Source organism: Botryllus schlosseri, chromosome 7 (assembly GCF_051294905.1).
Source record: "Botryllus schlosseri isolate E-star chromosome 7, Bs_hap1, whole genome shotgun sequence".
Taxonomy (NCBI): Eukaryota; Metazoa; Chordata; class Ascidiacea; order Stolidobranchia; family Styelidae; genus Botryllus; species Botryllus schlosseri.
This window is the reverse complement of record NC_137242.1, coordinates 29,145,466-29,166,728: the sequence shown is the minus strand read 5'-3', so window position 1 is coordinate 29,166,728 and position 21,263 is coordinate 29,145,466. Positions and strand designations below refer to the sequence as shown.

At 41.0% G+C, this 21,263-nt stretch overlaps 2 protein-coding genes across 4 annotated transcripts in view; both read right to left on the bottom strand.

Moving 5' to 3' along the window:
- The window catches only part of LOC145443195 (uncharacterized), a 351,124-nt gene that overhangs the window by 138,879 nt on the left and 190,982 nt on the right, over positions 1-21,263 (bottom strand). The gene's annotated exons all lie outside the window — the stretch shown is intronic.
- The window catches only part of LOC145443193 (C2 domain-containing protein 3-like), a 43,407-nt gene that overhangs the window by 9,129 nt on the left and 13,015 nt on the right, over positions 1-21,263 (bottom strand). Inside the window, exons 13-26 of the mRNA XM_080321182.1 lie at positions 20,422-20,654; positions 19,993-20,111; positions 19,303-19,430; positions 16,336-16,446; positions 14,453-14,663; positions 13,976-14,118; positions 8,346-8,521; positions 7,280-7,403; positions 6,489-6,659; positions 5,623-5,728; positions 4,433-4,653; positions 3,163-3,322; positions 1,824-2,023; positions 979-1,139 (exon numbers count right to left, since the gene is read on the bottom strand). Of these exons, the coding sequence (XP_080177308.1) occupies positions 979-1,139; positions 1,824-2,023; positions 3,163-3,322; positions 4,433-4,653; positions 5,623-5,728; positions 6,489-6,659; positions 7,280-7,403; positions 8,346-8,521; positions 13,976-14,118; positions 14,453-14,663; positions 16,336-16,446; positions 19,303-19,430; positions 19,993-20,111; positions 20,422-20,654 (2,264 nt within the window). The remainder of the gene's footprint in view (positions 1-978; positions 1,140-1,823; positions 2,024-3,162; positions 3,323-4,432; positions 4,654-5,622; positions 5,729-6,488; positions 6,660-7,279; positions 7,404-8,345; positions 8,522-13,975; positions 14,119-14,452; positions 14,664-16,335; positions 16,447-19,302; positions 19,431-19,992; positions 20,112-20,421; positions 20,655-21,263) is intronic.

Sequence of the window (21,263 nt, the reverse complement as noted above, 5' to 3'; positions counted from 1 at the left end):
GGCATTTACGGATTGTCTCTTTCAATAGAACTAGCCAATATCCACCTTCAAGGCCAGAATAAACAACATTAGTTCGCCTAAGCCACCCCAAGTTCGCTTCTGAAAATCGCGAAGAGAATTCCTGCAGCCTACCACGGTAGTGTCAAACGCAGGGACGAATATCCGTAACATAAAGTGATATGTCCTGAATTCTATTGGTAATAGACATTCTTAGATTGTTTCTGTGAAGAGTACATGCCCATAGGATTATATCTACATCAGACAACGGTTATTAGTCACGTGGTAATAACTGCATTACGTGCAAAAGGTCTGTATATATTTGAAGGAAGTGCTACCAAATAGCGTCATAAACTTTACGTTGCAGTAATGATAAGCATTTGCAGTATATCATTGTGGTAAGGACTGTATAATATACGTCTATGAATACTAAAATTACTGCTTTAGGTTCTACAACAGTTTCAGTTATAAGCCTGCGAAGTTACCATACGCGTGCATCACTCGCCATGACACTCTCTCGGCGGCCTGCCGCGAGTTGACTATAATGGTCGGTATTGTTTTGGTTAGAAATTATCGCCTGCTAGACGTGGAGTGTCGACTCAGGGCTCTCTAGAACGATGAATACTGTATCAATACAATACATAGGACTCTATCGTCATCGGATACCTATACCAAGGTTCATAAGGTCCGCAATTTAGCATTTCTGTTTCCAACCAACGTTTTCTCGGCTTGCTCTTGATATAAGTGGCCAGACACAGAACTCGAAATGATTTGAGTGGCGCAATGGGATCCGCGTTGAAATTCTGCTTCAAACGCTACCTTGTTTACCGTGCTCCAATCCCATTAAGGTAGTTTTTCGATTTTGAAAATTGAAGTAAATTTTTCGAAAATTGCAGCCGGTGCCAATCGGTTAAAAGGCGACAGTCGAATTACGACTGAAATGCTACGTGGCTAGTGCCAAATGATCGAAGAAGCGAATACCTGTGCCATATCACCATCTCCACTTCTCCCGAGAGCAGCAACTCGGCCAAAGACACGGGTGTGACGTCACGGTGGTAAGATACCAGAGGGCAAGCGATTTCCATGTGGTGTTGATATTCGGGAGAAAAACTCATCGCCACAATACGAGATGTTCGCACATCCTGAAACAATATACTAAATCAGAATTCAAGTCTGAAGCGAAGGTCATATAAATTAATCGCAAGGCGTAAAAATTGAGTAAGCTTGTAAAAAATGTTCAAGTACAAGTGGGAGTAGTCTAAAACCACAAAGTACAAGCATAGTAGTCAGTAGTACAAGCATGCCAGACCGGCTTGAGTGCTTGACAAAAGTAGAAGTACTCCATCACTGACCGCCAGTGACAGTGATCTTCTCCACTGTTGATACTAGGCCCTGATATCAAATTTTTGACCCGATACCGAAAGAGCTGATAAACTAACCCCGATATATTCAGTCGATATTCCAAAGTGATGGCGTCTAGCATATGAGGCATTTCTAAAAATTCGGAGAATTCATTTGATCAGCTCTACAGTCAATGCTATGCTTGGACGGGAAGTAAACTAGAAAGGCTGCATCTGGACACTCGCAAGCTCATGAGAAAAAGATCAATGTCTCCAGTTCATCAATTGCAGATTATAGTTTGCTGGCTACCGTGTTTTAATGTTACGAAAAAGGCCGATATTTTTTCACCTCTTATGAACGATAACAATATTTCTTTCAAAATATGGTGTCAAGTTGATATTGTCGGCGAAACGATAATCGGACGGTTTCTAGTTGACACACACAACTCAGATGATGTAGGAGACACATAGGAATCACAATTTCACCTCGTCTGGGAGAAACGAAGGTTTGAATTCGACATATGTGTTGACGCCAAGGTCGATGGTGTCCTCCGGTAGATTGTTGCTGCCCTGTCGACATGCCGAAGATGCAGCACTCTTTAAACCGCACGCACGAAGCAAAGACACGCGGAGAATGACGGGCTTTGAGAATTGCAATGCCGGCTGCATTGATTCCAGAGTAGTTCCTGTCAGAATAAAAAATATATGATACATACTGATAGGCTGAGCTAGATCGAGTTGCTGAGTGAGTTGATTCTGAACCAAGTAATCGAAAATATCAAATATGTACCTTTCCTGCTGCCGCAAAGAAAAGCAGTTCTAGATCACATTAAACGCAATTTGCTATTTTCGACTGCACTTGTTTCATGCTCTTCTTAACATCGTTGTGGGTTGATCATGAATTCACAGATGAGTCATTCCCGCTAACGTATAGAGCTTTGGACTGCATGTTTCGCATGCTGCGATACGATCAAGCCAGTTCTAAAGACTTCCAAGGTGGAAACTATGACTTTTGTCTATAAATTAACTCTCAGTGGAATGAATGCATTTCAGTGCTCTGAAAATTCATGTTTTTCTACTCAACTTGATTCATTAAAACTATTACTCTAATTCATATTTTGAGTACTCACTGTTATTCACACGCAAAAATTGATACAAGCATACATTTGTGACAGACCAATCGCAACGCACCGTATCAAAGAAATACATACTATAGTGGAGCATACTCAAATTAAGAATGGCGAGCACCGTCCACAATATTACCAGACGGTCTGGGCAAAATGATTCTAGCACTCGATACAATTCAAGTATTAATTCTAACAATTAGAGCAGTAAGAGATGAGTACTGACCTTAGTCACTCTCGTAAGAGTTAGGGTAGGCCTCGATTTTGTAAAGACCTAATCACCAGTTAATACTTCTAGGGTGACATTCAGCACATGTAGCCTAACGAGTCTAATAAAAATAACTAACTTTCTCGATGATCTCCAGAAATTCAGGGCATCACATCGAATACGTGCACAATGAAAAGTGCCACGCTACACGAGACTTCAGAAAATAGGAATCAGGACACCCAGCCAGTGTAAATTTATTACACGTTACTTGAAGTAATATATCGAAACTTTGCCAAGAGGTTTGTAATAAAGTGCTTCTTTTTGGTCAAGTATTCAAGTAGATATATCAAGGCTACTATTTTACTCATTCGTGCAGTCATTTCGTAGACTATTTCCACTGCTATATTCTCCCAGGAGGCAATATCCCCACTTTGGGATCTACTGCACTGCCCCGATGCTGTGAAGCAATTTCAACATTATATATTGAACTCACCAGACGCTTTGTATCTCATAACGACCTCCAAAAAGCCTGCAGATTGTTCGTTTTCGTTTTCCGTCCCCACAAATATCATGGGTACGTTGAATGATTGCTCCGTCACTTTGGAATTTGACATGCTCACCAATGAGCCTACCTTCGCCATCGGTAGTGTGCCCTGCGTCAGAGCGAGATAATTATTTAGATAATTGAATAATTATTGGTGTTAAAATATACTCAAATGTTATCGGATGACACTCGTCAGGGGTAAACGTCAGCAAATAGTAGAGAATTGGAGAGAACATTGTATATCGACAATCGTATCATCCAACATAACAGCGGTTTTATCACTTTTTCAGACCGCGACGCAAATCTGAGTTTTAGCGCCAAATCACGACCCATGCCTCACACATTAAAAGGAATGCATTTTTAATATGAGTATGCCATGTTATTACGAGGATGTATGACAACTCTATGACGCACGCGATTTCAAATTGGAGTGAATTATTTTCCTCTGGGGGTCACGGTTTTCCTGCATACTCAGATTGCAAGTACGGGACTATTCGATGCTGACCATTCCGATGACCGTCATATCAATATCAAAGATTTTGGCCGAAAAGCGATGGTCATTTATGGTCAAGGTTTTATGGCCGTCAAGCTTCTAGCACCACACTTTGCCCAGCCGAATATTGGCCAGAATTTCATGTTTTCTACGTTCTGGCGCGGAAAGGGCTGGCCTCGAAATAACTGTGTCTTATAGACACACACCCCGACTCGCTCCCGTTTCACACCCCGACACGGAAGCATCCCAATGGCCTCCGACGGCGTTTTCCAAAGAAATCAATGTTGGACAAATCTTATCATGAATTCAAACCAAGTTTTGTAACAAAAAGGTCGGCACATATTCATGATCAAGTCACATAGTAGTAACGATTACAACATGTGTCGCTTATTGGCTATAGTACCCAATACAGTGACATATGCAAACTACCGACAGAAACTCCCAATGAAATTTTTTTGTGGCAAGAAATTGAGCCAACATTATAGGCCTATATATATTAAAAGAAGGCTTTGTGATGTCGCGACCCCAAATTATGTTTGGTTGGGTCGCGACACATACTTAAGCTTGCCTCGTTTTCTCATTTAGCATTTTCATGAAAACCAGAAATTTGACGAAGAAACATTGAGTGCATAGAAACAGTTTACCAATTAGATTGGAAATAGATTATCAGCATTTTGGTCTAATTCGTCAACTAGATTCAACCAGTCGTCCAAGTCTGTCTCATACCTTGGCAATGATCTTGTCCCGACAGTTCGGACGATATTGCCGCGTCCACAGTTCCAACGGAATACCTCCCGGCATGCCTTGGCCGTAACAGCACGAGAGTAGAATTCTCTGGACCGGAACAGAAGGGGGTGGCACAAATCTATGACGTCGCGCATAGTTGAAAACAGGCTCGGCTGTGCAAAGGGTGGCTTCGCTGCGGTACTTTTCCATCGACGCTAAATCTGGTGATAGACCGACAAAATGCAGTAGTATCGAAATCAGCTTTAAACATCCTTAACAGAAAATCACTCGGTGCAACTAATCAAGATATTTTTCTGTACAAATTTGAGGCTTCAAGCACTATTCTGACAATGCCATAAAGCAGGGCAACCTTTTTTTCCTCTGCGGACGAGTTTCATATTGACTTTTTTCGCGGAACAGTTTGTTTTGATAGGAGATATTACCTTGATTATTTAGAAGTTTCATCAGTGATCCTGAGCAATATCATTCTGAACCTTCACTTAACTTGTAAAGTATATGAATTTTTCACAGACCACTACTATAAAGGCAGAGGCGGTCAATAATTAAGTATTTTCAGAGTACTCGAGTAGATTACTGGTTTTCAACCCAGGGTTGAAATGACTCGAGTCATTGTGCATGACTCGGAAAAGTCATATGACTCGAGTCTCGGACGGCAAAGCCATTGCAATTTTGAAAAATAGCAAAGTAACCACACTGTTGGTATTTCGCCTATTGGTAATACGACCAGTAACTGTTTGAAGTGAGGAAAATTGGTATATTTTAAATGCGAACCAAACGGAGTTATAAAAAGTGGGTTTAAAAAGACTTCCACTCGAAACTGAGCAGTCAACACAATGACTTGGACTCGAGTCATAATACCATGACTCGAATCCGAACCTCTGCTCGCTGACTTCGACTCGGACTTGAATCGGTGGTGAATTGAAAATGACTCGACTAGACTCGAGTCAAAACTATAAAAGTGAGATTGACTTGTGACTTAGTTACAACCCTGTTGGAAGATACCGGTATTGTAAATGGTTGAGCTGCATCTAAAGACTTGTAAAACAATAAAGTTTCACCAAGCGATATTCACTTCAAGTTAGGTAACATCAGAGAACACTTTGATGCTGTCTGGAGAGAAATACTTGGCCCACGTTCTCAAACTCACATAATCATGACAAAAACCTTACCGATCTTGTCAGATGTCGAGCTGACGTCAAAGCTGTCCTCTTTTTTCGCATGATCTTGCTGCGTTGGAAACAGATATTGTACGAAACAATCGACATCACCCATGAACTGGAAAAGAAATAGGTAGATTCATTTATTTTGTAACGCCAGTTAAAATACAGTCCTGACCAAGTTTTTCTGGACCGATTCCGGGGATTCAATGAATAAATTGTTAGGTTGCCTAAAAAAACGCAGTCCACTAAATTTGGCTCGATTCCAACTCGTAGATGTGAGGGGTTTGAAAATTTTATATTTATTATCATTTTATTTTTCAAATTTGACTGTCAACCCCATGGAATTGTTGAGTTGTCTACAGTAGCAATATAAAACAAATTTGACGCAATTCCAACCCGTAGAAGCAAAGTAATTTGAGTTTTTCATTCATAATTCTGGGATTACCCAACGTCCAGGCTGTTTTCGCGAATCCAAAATTTTCAACTGCAAAATTGTTAAGCATCATTCTTTCAGACAACTTAAAAATTTGATGGTGTTGACAGTAACATTTGCAAAATGAACAAGTTTTTTTCTTAAATTCCAAATTTTCAAACTTCTGTGCGTTCACATCTATCAGTTGGAATCGGGCGAAATTTGTTGCGCTACCCTCCTGTGCAGCCTTAGTATACAGTTGACACCTAGGAACAGGACATAGTGTATCTTTTTCCTTGATGTTTTTGCTGCTTATACGCCGACTCATGATATACATACACATGGTCTTGTGCGTCTATAAACCATGAGTGCATGATGTGCATATGCGCTGGACAAAGAAGATAGAATTCACCAGATCAAACATGAAACACAAAATTACAAACGCAAAGCAGCCATATCCCACCTGGTTATTTGGCGGCTTGAAATGATGCAGCTTGACGATCTTCATTTCAAACGCGTGTTCCACAGGACCTGAAAATTCGCCGGCCGCTTTTGATTGCGTTTCGTTTCCGAGATGGTGTCGCTGCATTTTCCTGCCTCGCAAATCCGACTTGATTTGACGCAGGGAAGCAATCTGAAGAAGTCAAATGTTTCGGACATAAAACCAAAGTTGATTGGACTATTCATGACAAGATAGGCTATCGTTCGAATTGTAACCAAGTCAAAAGGTTTCGACTCGCAAGTCTATTTATTTTAATGGATTTGAATCTGGTAAAGTCGAGTCATTTACAATTCAACACAAAGTCAAATCTCAGTCGAAGTCAGAGAGCGACAGACCAAGCCCGATCCAAAGTGTTAAGACTAGAGTCCGAGTTCAAGTCATCGTGTTCACTGTTCATTATCGATTTCAAGTCAGGTCTAGCTCACTCAGATGCCTGGCATTGAAAATATACTCATTTTTCTCACTCTTAACACGTTTGTTCTAACGGATAATAGACAGCTTCTGGACCTGTCAATTATTCCTACTGGAACAAGGGTCTTGACTGAGTCATGTGAGTTGGTGAAGTCAGGGGCAATTTTTAAGATAATTTTAAGAAAATCAAAGCAAAGTCGAGTCAATGAAAAATTGTGAGGCGAGTCATGACTGAAGTCATTAGAACCCTGGTAGGTGGTTAGATATAGCCGAGTTATCAAACTTAAACTACTCATTGAGCAAAATTTGGTAGTGACAAACTGTCAGTAACAATACAGCACCTGTGCTTGCGTTCCTAACGCCAACGTCACTTGTAAATGTCCGCGCTCTTGACCGGAAAACAAATCCATGACGGGCATAGCTTCGTCCACAGCAATCAGCGGATGAAGAGAATTGAGGACCACTCTGAGAAAAGAGGAGCAATACAATTATAACATATCATGGGCAAGTCAGTTACGGAAAGACTCCTCCAACCAAGGGTCACGGAACAGTGGCATAACCAGGGGGCAGACAAGATAATTATACATTTTTAATTAGACTAATTCGAGTCGAAGTGCTATTACTCTCATTCTAATCTAATATGAGACATGTTTTTATGATCTCATTTTAATTCTAATCTAATTTCTGTATTTTTCTGAAAATGCTGTAGGAGAACAGTATAGTGCGGAACGATCCAAGCTTGCTGTGCAGACATTTGTCATTCTCATGAATCTGATACGAGCTGAACTTTTGATTTCTATTATATTTTTCTTGCTCGCAATAGAATTCAATTGACAAGTTTTTGCGAATACAGTTATTCTTGTTATAATCTTATTTGGAAAAGCTGAGTATTTTCTAGAGTCCGTCCAACTATGCCTTTGAGACAAATAATACATTATAACAAATGTGTAACTGCTCCTAACGTAAGGAGAGTTATTGATACCACTTTTAATTGAACGACCGATCCAGACAAACGATGATCCGTTGATGAAGGTTGAAATGATATATTCGAATGAACGACGTAACAAATGAATGTCCCAAATACAGCAAATGAGGTAGGTCGTGAAACTAGGTTAAATAATAGTGGTCGTGGTCGCCTGTGGTTATGGAAAACAATCCTAAACAATAGAAACACATGTCAGCAGAGACCACATAGGGACCACACAAAAAACAACTAACAACGTACCAACTCAAAGTAGCTAACACACAGTACCAACGACTGAACCGAATAAACTAGAGGCGGCGGCCAATCAACATCTATAGAGAACCACAATTGCGGCGCCTAATCAATTACTGATAATTACTACACACAGCAGATTACTGCAGTAACAAAATGAACAAAGTACGATCGTGTGAAATCTCACATACTTTGATATCTGTTCGTCTTTCAAAGTTTGGTAGAAATGATTGGTCGGAAGTTTGACGAGACCCAGAAGCTTATCGGTGGGAGGTGACGTCGACGTCACTTTTGCCCAAACTTCGATAATCATCAAATTATCTTTCATTTTGGTGAGCGCGGCCTGGTCCATTTTCAGAGGAATCACCTGAGTTGAAGAATTTTAAACAGTTTAGAACAAAACTTGCAGCACCCTCTTATCAAAGAGAGTGTGTATTCACACCCATGGTATAAAACAGTGCTTTTCAACCTGTGTGACGGTTCGCACTAGTGCGAATGAAAAAAATTTCAGTGCGAATGACGATCGTGGTGCGAATGGTGCGAATGAAAAATCCGGATTGAGTGCGAACGGCAAGCGTGGTGCGAATGGTGCGAATGAAAAATCTGGATGAGTGCGAATGAAAATTGTCCGAGTTTCTCACTTTTTCCAACGTGGAATAATTCAAATAAACACGATATAAAGTACAGTAAGCCCGTAAATTTTGTCGTTTGGAAGCAATTCTAAAAACTTGTTGGTAGCTAGGCTTTTCTAGTTCACAAGTGAGGAACGCTCTCGATGCGTGTATAATGCAAAGTTTGAGATAATATTTCCGCGCGAGAGGATTACGTCACTGCATGAAAAAAGAAGGAGTTGAATCGGTATTAGTTGCTCCCTTGTTCGGAAACATACACCGTGTATGGATATTGTATACGGACCTTGTAGGAATGTAGGTAATAGTAGCTGATGCCAGTGTTGACATTTGACATATTTGAATGCAAAATATTGGAATATTGGCACACATTCATGTTGGTTAACAGGAGAATTTAGCGTTTCTTCAGCTATAACAATTAGCACATTAGATCTATAACAAGTTTTGTTTACTTAGAGGCTGTTATAAATAAAATTATTGTAACCACATTAGCGTCTTACGTCCAAGAAAAATTTATCTTGCATCACATCGAATTACCAAATCATTGGGCAGTTTATGTACTGACCAGTGCAATGGCCTGTTTGTAATGTGAACTCCACAATTTAGGCTTAGACACGCTTTCCTGTTCTTGGACTGATGATCTCAGGCCAAGTCTGAATCGTAAAGGCATAGGCCTATGTATAACATATTGGTGATTCCACTAAGCTTGCTGATCCATAGGAAAAGTTTGCCTAGTTCGTGTTCGTAACGCCTTTGTACAACAAACTTTGTAATACTCCGGACTCCACCGGTTTAGCTTGAGCAGATGAGCAGTAAGCACCATCTGCAGAGCAAAATCAAATCCACCAAGCCGTATGTATTACCACAGGGGTTCTCAACTTCACATGTACAACGGGCCGCATTATGCCCGCAAAAGACGCTGCGGGCCGCAAAACATTATTACCATGCATTTGTGAGCTTCTATCAAATTTAGGCTACTGGGCCTATTAATTAGTCGTATACGGGCGTCTAGTCCATTTTCTTGCATTTCAAAGCATTATTGGTCACTTGGACAGCGTTCGTAAGTTTTCAATCGCTTTTTTTTTGCGAGAATATGTATCTTCCGGCGTCGCAAGTAAATCACCTCATGGAGCGTGCGTTGCATTCATTTCCAAGTCCGTATATGTACCTTATTATTATTATTACACGCGGTATTACTGTGACGCTTATCGCCGTTTAGGCCTTGTGCGTCACAACACAGGCACTTTTGTGTTACAACAGAGGCCATTATCTATTTGAGCTCTCAGTGAAATGAGAAGAAGTCTGGCGTTTCGGTATCATTTCAGAGCAAACCAATCAACCCATGCCTTTCCTTCCATGGCTGGAGCCCTCCACCAATAGTTACATAAGTCAACTTTGTCAAGTTGATGTTTTTCGCTGGACAGCTCCCCACGTTTGCCATGCCAGCATTCCTTCTGCAAATATGTCCACTCTGATAAAATGCGCCAAGAAAATTAGCTATGTAATGTCTGTGAAGTCGGTGGATTCGTCCAATGCTAGGCTAAAGTAGTATACGCGGCAACTTGTTTCAGCACATGCGATAAAATGTCGACGGGCTACTCGTCTTGTCACGATTGAATCGGACAACTTTAGCTTCAAAATTTGTCGGGTAATGTTGTCGTTGCTGCTGAGCAGTGTTACCTCTAATTTTGACGAGTCTGCGCACACTCATCAACTTACTGCGCAGACCCTTGGACATTTGGACAACCGTGCGTAAAGACTATAAAAAGGTCCTCATTTCGGATTTCTGTGCGCACAGATCGTGTCAGCACTGCGCATTTGCGCACGTGCCCAGATTGGAGGAAACATTGCTGCAAAGTCCCGGAAACAGCGAATATTCGCACAGTATCTTAAAGTATTAGTGAAATCACACCTTCTCTAGCAGATTTCTAGGGTTTAGCGATATTCCAAAGCGTCTGTAACGTCGTCGGCAATTTTACTAATTCCTCGAACTACGGATTACTGGGCTTGATGCCTAGGTAGTAACGTTTTTTCCAAGATCAGGTGATATGTAACCTAGAATAAACATTAGTGGTATCGTTTCAAGCTTCTACGATTCGTACAACAACTGTTTTTCGACAAATATGACAAATATAGGTTTTCCATTTATATATGAGAAAGCAAATTCATCAAATTCAAGCTGTGCGCGTGCGCGGCCGTACACTGCTGACAAAGTCGCCACGCACAGAAAATCTGTGCCGCGGACACAAAAAGCCGAAGTGATGACCTTTCTTTCAGTCGTTACGCACCGTTGTCCAAGGGAGCGCGCGGTGAGTTGGTGAGTGCACGCAGACTATAGTGAAAAATTAAAGGCCCATACCTATACTGATTCAGAACAATAACAATCTAAACTCGAGAACATATCAAGAGACCAGAACACGTCAAATACTGTGGGTATTTAAACGAAACAGCGACTGTGCGATAAGAGAGCTATTAAGCTAAATTAATATGCAACAATGCTGGGCCAGTAATAATTGCGTTCGTAATGAAAGAAGCCGCGGGCCGCAAAATGAACCTCTGCGGGCCGCATGCGGCCCGCCGGCCGCGGGTTGAGAACCCCTGTATTACCATATTCCTTATGCAGCCTAATTTAAGCTTAATTGAACCTTATTACTCTTTATGTATAAGGATATATTGTGTAATAGTAAAGATAATTTGGCATTATTTCAGTCAGTTTTCCAATATTGTACGATTGACATACCCGGCCCGATATAACTGTGTGTTAATTATGAATCTTATGTGAGTAATAATTATTCAAGAAGGTGAAAGTGTTTACTTTGACAATACAAGGATGCCAAACGTTGTTATTGAAAGATATGTTGATTTGTGTACTGCATAGATAAGAAGTGAATGAAGCCTGAGCTTATCCATAAACAACAATCATCAATTACTCGGATGGTGTGGGTTTGTATAGCAATGCATTCCTGATTTTAACGCCCACCGTACCATCCAATCGTCTGACATTAGGGTTACCATATTTTGGAATCGGGAAAGGAGGACTCTATTTCAAAATTTTCAAACACAGAATAGCGGGGGAAAATACTGAAAAAGTGGTAAATTTTTACCACTTCGTAGTCGGTTGACTAAAATAAGAAGAAGGTCAAATTTTGCTCAGCTCCCGAAATACCCGCCGGAGCGTCACTTCGGGGCTGAATTACGGCATCTCTGTCAAATTTGGCTATAAATTTGACCAAAATTCCTACAAAAGAGGACAAAATCTCGAAAAGGAGGACATTTAGGCGTCCTCGGAGGACATTTTCAAAAACCCGAAAAAGGAGGACAAATCCTCCTAAAGGATGACGTATGGTAGCCGTATCTCACATACCTAAGTACGCGAAGCATCTTTTCGAATGTTGTCAGAAAAATGAACCAAAGGTGCTAGTCGCAACATTGATGCTACACGATTCAAGTGCAGTTTCACAATTTTGTGCGTTCTAAATGCAAACACATTCACATCGCGATGACGTAACATATGGATTTAATGGCAAAGTGATATTGTTGCGAGTGAATATTGTTCTTGGGTTTGCCCTTTAAGCATCCAAGGAAATCATTGCACGATACTCCCGGAAAATGCAACGAACTTCTGGAGAACAACGAGAGTACAATATCTGTGATTTTTTACTGCTGTGATTTTAGTGCTTGATTAGTCAATAATACGATGCACTGAATGCAAAATAATGAAACTCTGTACCTCCAAGAAGCTCTTCGAATACAAAAGTGATAAGTTTCTTCATTTTATTTTCGTGTACTAAATTTCGGCTGACTGGTGCGAATGAAATTATTTTTCAAAAAAAAGTGCGAATGGAGCTCAAAAAGGTTGAAAAGCACTGGTATAAAACCTTTTGCGTACGAAAACTGCGAACACACACCGTTATTGCTAAAAGTGCATTGGGACACACGCAAAGTCCAATAAACCATCGACAGAATATTACCACACGCCGCAGAAAAATAGGCTTTCAATTTCAAAATCCTTTTAAAATTAGATGTTTCATTCCTTTAATGCAGTGGTTCCCAACCTGTGGTACGCGTACCACTAGTGGTACGCGAAGGTCTTCCAGGTGGTGCACAAGTAGATTCTGTTTTATTTCGACCGAAGGGAGCTATTAGTTAAGGTGGGGTTGAACACAAAGATTGTTCTCCAATAAACTCCAAGCTTAGCATGGCCTCCTCGTACTCGACTCTAGTTTCTCACTCCCCAGCTGCTAATTTTTCCTTGTACGTGGGAGGGCGACCAAGGATTTTCATCTCTGATGACCGACTTGTTGCGCCTATGCATGACTTTCAATGCGCTGTGAGCAAACAAATGCCACGCATCGACCAGCTAGTGCAGTGGTTCTCCAACTGGGGGGTGTGAAAGCATTTGAAGGATGGCGCGAAGCTGCGGCCAACTGCAAATTTTTTCAGCGCTTCGCGCGATTTACATCCAATTCATTGTTTCTACTTTGTGTTTAGTCCTAATAGCATATTTGAGAATTCTCTTATCAGCTGTCATAACCTTCCATGCCTTCAAATTATTCGTTGGGATTGCTAGCATTCTGGTTGCATTTTGTGATATGACGATTAGCGGGGCGAGAAATTTCCCACTATCATAAACGGAGACGTGTCTAAAAATGTTTGAGAACCGCTGATCTAGTGGAAAATAAGCAAATGCAGCCATCGCAGCATTAAAACAATTGACGTTTTTCGTTTGCTGTTATTTCATTATGTTGTTCTTCTTGCGATTGGTGGTGAAATAACAATTCCATGCATCCCATTAACCCTGGCTGATAATGCCTAGTTAAATGGTATTTGCTATTACGGCTAGAATAGGTCAAATACGTCATTATGACGTCATGAGTGACGGAAACGTTTTTTGACCGCCTGCAGCGCGCGTAACTTATGTAGGTGGTACGCGAGCACTGCATAAAACCTCGAAATGGTTCGTGGGGGAAAAAGGTTGGGAACCACTGCTTTAATGAATGCTTAACATTCAGATTCTTTCATTTTCCAATTGAGATTTTAAATAGTGATCTTGTTCATATCAGATTTACTTAGCAGGCAAACTAAACTCATTCAGATAATGTAAATACATTTAAAAGCTTATCGATTAATCAATACATCAGCAAAATCGAATTACACAACATACCCAGTATAAAATAAAACTAAAAACACACCTGCACAAAATCGAATTTCGGATTGTTTTGGCCCCATACAACAGGAGTTTTATCGCATTCTCCAGGTGTGAGTGTGCGGCACACGAGTGACACATTGGGCGGGTGGCTTTTGGTGCCGTGCTGCTGAGTTGTTACCGTGGTCCCTGAAAAATGAAATAAAATATTACCACAGAACATGTCATACCCGTACATTGAAGCGAAGTTATTCGTGTAAAAAATTTTGGATTTATTTTGAATTATCCACAGTAATATTATCATTTTATAATCGAAAATTTCACACTCCAATAACTTTGCATCTACGGGTTGGAATGGAGTCGAATTTGTCCAGAATTATTTGTCTGGAAAATACGATGCAAAGCAAATTTGGCTCAATTTGAACACGCAGAAGCGAAGTTTGGATTTTAAAATGATAGCATGTATAAGAATTTGAACTCGTAACTATGATTTATGGAATCGCCACTTCTGAGAGTTACATACCTGGAATGTTGATGCCTTCCGGCACCATCACCATCATACTCAACACAACTGCGGGTGGGTCAAAAGTGATCGATGGAACGGGGTCGTCTTCAGCGGTGACTTTCTCAGAATCCGCGTTTTCTTCCTTGCTTTCCTGCTGCGGTTCTGGCTCGCATTTCGTCATGTCGGCATCCGGATTCCTTTCGGGTCGAAACAGGAGTTCAAGAAATACCTGCACGGATAAAAATTGAATAGAATATTCATATTGAAACACACTCAAATATTTTCGGCTGACATTCGTCAGGGGTAATCGTTAGCAAATACACCAGCCAAGGCTGTGTCAACAAAATGAGTTTGTGTGCCATCTGAAAATAGTAGGCTACGTTGATATCTCTCTGATTCGAACTTTCATGCTGGTGACGTCATATTTTGTGATACGATTGTTGATATAAAATGTTCTTTCCAATTCTCTACTGGTTGCTGACGATAACCCCTGACTGTCAGCCGAAAATATTCGGGTTCATTTCAATATGATTATACTATTCAATTGTACATTGTAGTTCTGCACCTCCAAAAATGTGGATGGTAGCGTTTGATAGCAAGACTAATTAGCGCAAAATGTGCGTAGTCTAACTTTAATTCTGTTCGAATTTCTGCCTTCCCTGAAAAGGCTACAGGAGAGCTGCATCATGCGAAACAAGCCAATCTTGCTGTACAGACATTTGCCGTTCTCGTGCTTATCAGAATCAACTTTGGTTTGATATGAACTGAGCTTGGTTCGATTTTCAAGTTTTCGGGAATTCAGGAGTTATAATTCTAATGTAAGTTGGAAAATACCGTGCAGTTTTAATTCTGATTCTAATCTAATTTGGAAAAATAGGTAGCTGTAATTCTAATTCTAATTTAATTTGGAAAAACTGTGTAGCCATCATTTTAATTCTGGTGTAATTTGGAAAAACTATATAGCTATAGTCCTGAATCTAATCTAACTTGAAAAAAAAACCTAATTTTTGAAGTACCTTTTGCCTACTTCGCTTGTACTGTTTACTAAAGCGGTGACGAATGTAGACTACTTCCACTTACATGCTATAAATACAAGACACAATTGAATAGTATATTGACATTGAAATGAACCCGAATATTTTTGCTGACACTCGTCAGGGGTAATCGTCACCAACTAGCAGAGAATAGGAAAGAAAATTGTATAGCAACATTTGTATCATAAAATATGACGTCACCAGCATGAAATTTTGAATGAGGGAGCGTTCAATGTACTATTTTTAGATGGTAAACAAACTCCATTTGTTGACATTACCTTGGCTGATGCATTTTGATAAAAGTCGACTCCAAATTCCACAGATGAAATGAAAGCGAAGCGATATCTGTCGTCACAAACTGATGCTTGCCAATAGCAGAATTTATGTCCTTTGATTGCAACGCATCAGTCTGGAGGGGATGAGTCAGGCCGAGCTTTTCACCAAGCATGATTCACGTGATGTGATAAATCTAGGGACGTACTGGTTTATGCATTCCCACAAACACTTGACGTTCTTCTCACGTAGCCACAATCACAGTGGCACTTATATTCCTACACGGCATTACTTTGTCGTTACTCAGCAGGCCTATGCCCCTAGATTCAAAACATGCGTATCACGCTCGATGAAAAGCACATCCCTGTCTCTTTCGAGGCTGATGCTTTGCAATCAAAGGACATCAATTCTGCCGTTGGCAAGCATCTGTTGGATAATCCCGTTTGCGCAAAAATGATCGAGATGAGCCGTTCACACTTTCATTTGTGTGCCTTGAAGTCGACCTTTATCAAAGTAATGATTATTTCTAGTGGTAGTTCCAAATTTTCACAACTGAGCAGTTTGTACAAGTCTGCCTGGAATACTTGTTCCCACCTTGAGACTCCCAACAGGCCTGGTTCCTTCAACAACATCCAGGTTCATCTCACTCTCATTCTTCCTCATCAATTCTCCAAGCGGAGCTTTCGCCGTACCCAAAATACATGCCTGAATAGCAAAGTTCATGTTAGTAACAGATTGTGAAAAACTACAACAAAAACTTGACAGAATGCAGGTCGAAATAGGTTTCATATTATGACAAAGCTCTTATCATAATACCTCCTTCACTCTCTATTTCGATGTGACTAACATTTGATCATTCTGGGTTTTAACCCTGATCATTCATCGACGATTGGTGGTATGATACTACAGATGGTCTCTATTCTGCCATTAAACTGTTTCCAAAAATATCATATTGGTAGCAAGACACTGTAAGACAAATTTAGTCTCCATCGCAGCATGTGCTGTAGGGATGTTCAAAAATGAATATTTTTCTAAAATTGTACTGCCTACTTCAGGGGTTCTCAACCCGCGGCCCGCGGGCCGCATGCGGCCCGCAGAGGTCTATTTTGCGGCCCGCGGCCTCTTTCATTACGGACGCAATTACTACTGGCCCAGCATTATTGCATATTAATTTAGCTACTTAGCTCTCTTATCGCACCGTCGCTGTTTCGTTTGAATCCCATTCTTTGACGTGTTCTGGTCTCTTGATATGTACTCGAGTTTAGATTGTTATTGTTCTGAATCAGTATTGGTATGGACCTTTAATTTTTCACTAGTCTGCGTGCACTCACCAACTCACCGCACGCTCCCTTGGACAACAGTGCGTAACGACTTGGAAAGAAAGGTCATCACATCGGCTTTTTTGTGCGCCGCACCGATTTTCTGTGCGTGGCGACTTTGTCAGCAGTGTGCGGCTGTGCACGCGCGCAGCTTGAATTTGATGAGTTTGCTTTCTCATATATAAATAGAAAACCTATATTTGTCATATTTATCGAAGAACAGTTGTCGCAACGAAGCGTAGAAGCTTAAAACGATACCACTAAAATTTATTCTAGGTTACATATCACCTGATCTTAGAAAAAACGTTACCACCCAGGCGTCAAGCCCAGTAATCCGTAGTTCGAGGAAAAATATTAAAGTTGCTGACGACGTTACAGACGCTTTGGAATATCGCTAAACCCAAGAAATCTGCTAGAGAAGGTTGTGATTTCACTGATACTTTAACATACTGTGCGAATATTCGCTGTTTCCGGGACTTAGCAGCAATGTTTCCTCCAAGCTGGGCACGTGCGCAAATGCGCAGTGCTGACACGATCTGTGCGCACAGAAAATCTAAGTTGCGCACAAAAATCCGAAATAGTGACATCTTTTATAGTCTTTACGCACGATTATCCAAGGGTCTGCGCATTAAGTTGGTGAGTGTGCGCAGACTCGTCAAAAATTAGAGGGAACTCTGCTTAGCAGCAAGGACAACATTACCTGACAAATTTTGAAGCTAAAGTTGTCCGATTCAACCGTGACCAGAAGAGTAGCACGCCGACATTTTATCGCATGTTCTGAAACACGTTGCCGTGTATACTACTTTAGCCTAGCATTGGACGAATTCACCGACTTCACAGACATTGCATGGCTAATTTTCTTGGTGCATTTTATCAGAGTGGACATATTTGCAGAAGGAATGCTGGCATGGCAAACGTGGGGAGGTGGCCAGCGAAAAACATCAACTTGACAAAGTTGACTTCTGTAACTAGTGGTGGAGGGCTCCAGCTATGGAAGGAAAAGACATGGGTTAATTGGTTTGCTCTGAAATGACCCCGAAACGCCAGACTTCTTCTCATTTCACTGATAGCTCAAAGTGATAATGGCCTCTGTTGTAACAAAAAAGTGCGTGTGTTGTGACGCACAATAAGGCCTAAACGGCGACAAGCGTCACAGTAATACCGTGTGTAATAATAATAATAATAAGGTACATATACCGACTTGGAAATGAATGCAATGCACTCTGAATGAAATGATTTACTTGCGACGCCAGAAGATGCATATTCTCACAAAAAACAGCGATTGAAAACATACGAACGCTGTCCAAGTGACCATTAATGCTTTGAAATGCATAAAAATGGACTATAGACGCCCGTATACGAATAATAAATAGGCTCCAGTAGCCTACATTTGATAAAAGCTCACAAATGCATGGTAATAATGTTTTGCGGCCCGCAGCGTCTTTTGCGGGCAAAATGCGGCCCGTTGTACATGCGAAGTTGAGAACCCCTGGCCTACTTGATAAAATTGTTAGGTTACCTAATTTAAGCCTACACGCCAAATTTGGTTCAATTCCAGCCCGTAGCCGCATTGCTACAGGAGAAAGTTTCATACTGGAGTCAGGGGTGAACCCGTCATTTTAGATTGTGCCAAACAGGTCACCAAGATTAAGGATTTTAATTAAAGTCGGTCTTAAGACAAAACACGAAGACAGGGCGGGGGAATTTTAGAAGAGCTGCAGGCTTCGCTGAACATCAAGTATATTTCACCAAGCTTCACGGTGCACACTGCTCTGAAGGGAGCGACCATGGACAATAAGCTTTGGACCATCCCAAATACGTTTTAGTGCCGGGGTTCTTAAACTGGGGGGAGTGAAACCTTTCACGATTCACCCCCGCCTCATGGTTATTTCTCTGTGTATTGTCCGAATTCGATATTTGAGAATTCTCTCAGCAACAGCCATAAACCGCTCATGATATCAAACTGTCCATTGAGATTACTAGCATTCTGATTTATCTTTTTAATCGAAATACTAATAACATGATATCACTAATGCACTGAAGAGTATAGCCAAAAAATTCATTCGGCCCGAACGTATTTTCTACTTCTGATTTGGCCCACGAAGAAAAATAATTGCCCACCCCTGATCAAGAGTATAATTGACAATGTAGATACAAGCAAATTTCGAGATACCAAGATCAAACTTTCTATCATGATCCCGTTAATATTGTCTTGCAAATACACAGGAATTGAATCAAGCACCTTTTTATCTGTTGCTTTTCTCTGATACACCACGAATTCCATATCGTCTTGGCTCCATTTCAGCAGATTCTCATCCGTGAATTTTAACGGAAATTCGCACTTTTCGTCAAATATCGCCATTGCCATGCCTTGATGTAGAGAAAAATGCATTCAGACACATTCACAGACTGGGATTAGCATGTAATTTTAGAAACACCGATTCATGGAGGCGACTGCATGTTTCGTATGCTGTGATACGACCTATCGAGGTTGCTTTCACAGTTGAAAATGGTATCGAAACTATCATTTTCGTTGATATGTTAACTCTTAGTGGCAGAGGATATCATTTCAGGACTTTAACATCAAGACTACTGAACTCGAATCATTGGAATTAACACTTAGTCAGATTCGAGTAATCGAAACATTGCGCCCATTAAACACATCCCCGTAAACCTAACAGCACGACCAATGACCATAGATATATCGAAGTTGTCGGTCAGCACAAGGGCAGTCCTTTTCGGCCAACGTCTTCTCGCTGCCGATCGTTCTGGCACACTACTCGGAGTTGCATGTTACATGGCCTAAAACTTTATACGTCTAGGGGCATCGTGGCGCGGTAATGGCCAACGCCGAAATGCCCAATTCTATAAATGATGCAGTTTTTTTCTTGGGGGAGGAGTACCCAATATTAAAGGCCGTGATAGATCGTACCGGTCGGCTGAACTTTCCGAGACACAACTCTTGTGAAATCGTGCGTGGTTGTCATGGAGGACGGATGAGCGCGTTCTGCTTGACCCACTTCGGGAAAACGAAACTCCACGAAATAGGTGCTGGAGACAAAGAAAATTCAGTTACCTGTGTGCAAGTAGATATCAAGATTTGAAAATTGAGTGGCTTTCAAAGGGCCGTAATACGTGTCGTAGTTATCAAAGATGACTAATTCCAAAATCGCAACATGAATTTTCAGCCATATAACCAATGTCACCACCATTAATTTTAAAAAGAGGAGCTCAAAATGTAAAAAAAAGGACATAATCTCCTTTGATTCCACAGCAACGGAGCAGTGGAGGAGAAAGCCGCTTGAGTGCTCGGAAGAAGTCGAAAAACGATGTTTCTACCATTGTCGATGACATAACTCACCCAGGCTTCCCTTTCTTAGGAGATGGGACAGGCGGTTTCCCGCCTCTACCACGGCCCTTGCGTAGACGACTGCGGTTAAGAGAGCCTTCGTTCTTGTAAATGGTGAGAGTCTCTATCGTAACCTCAGCGCCGTAGACTCGTCGTAGAGCAGAGATTCTTTGTTGGTTGATACCAGAAACGCGATCACTCAGACGCTTTGTTAAACAGTTTACTTCTGCAGCAGGCTTACATTCCTGAAATATGCGTACATATACCGTACATCGATAAATTTAACCTTACTAACTAGGGAAGGGAATTCCTTTTACTTGTAATTTAGCAAGCACCTTACGTTACTGCTCAATTACAAGTAAAAGTAGCAATTTTAGACACTTGTCATAAGGACATTGGGCAGAAGCAGAAAATGAAGTAAGTAGATTCATAAGGTAGATTTTGTCAAGGGGTCGCTTGCTTTTAGCAGTGAATCGAATGTGGATACTTTCGAAATTGCGAGATAGGTCTCCCGGACTAACGCAAAAACACCAATGAAACTACAAATAAGTGCTATTTCACAAATAAGTGCAGTAGCTATTTCACATGTTTCTGATCACAAATTCACTCATAAGATATGAAAACTCATTCCAAAACCACTCTCTTTGTTTCAAAATCCGAATTGCAAAAAGTACAACTTTGCGAAAAGAACTGTTCAAGTAGAACTGGAAGTAGTGCCAAACCCACTTGAATACGTTGAGGAATGCGGAAGGTCAAATTCACCTCCTAGTAAGTGCAGCATATAACCCAGTGGTTCCCAACCTTTTTCGTCTCGTGCCCCCCTTGGCCGATATTTGAGCTAAAATTCCCCCTAT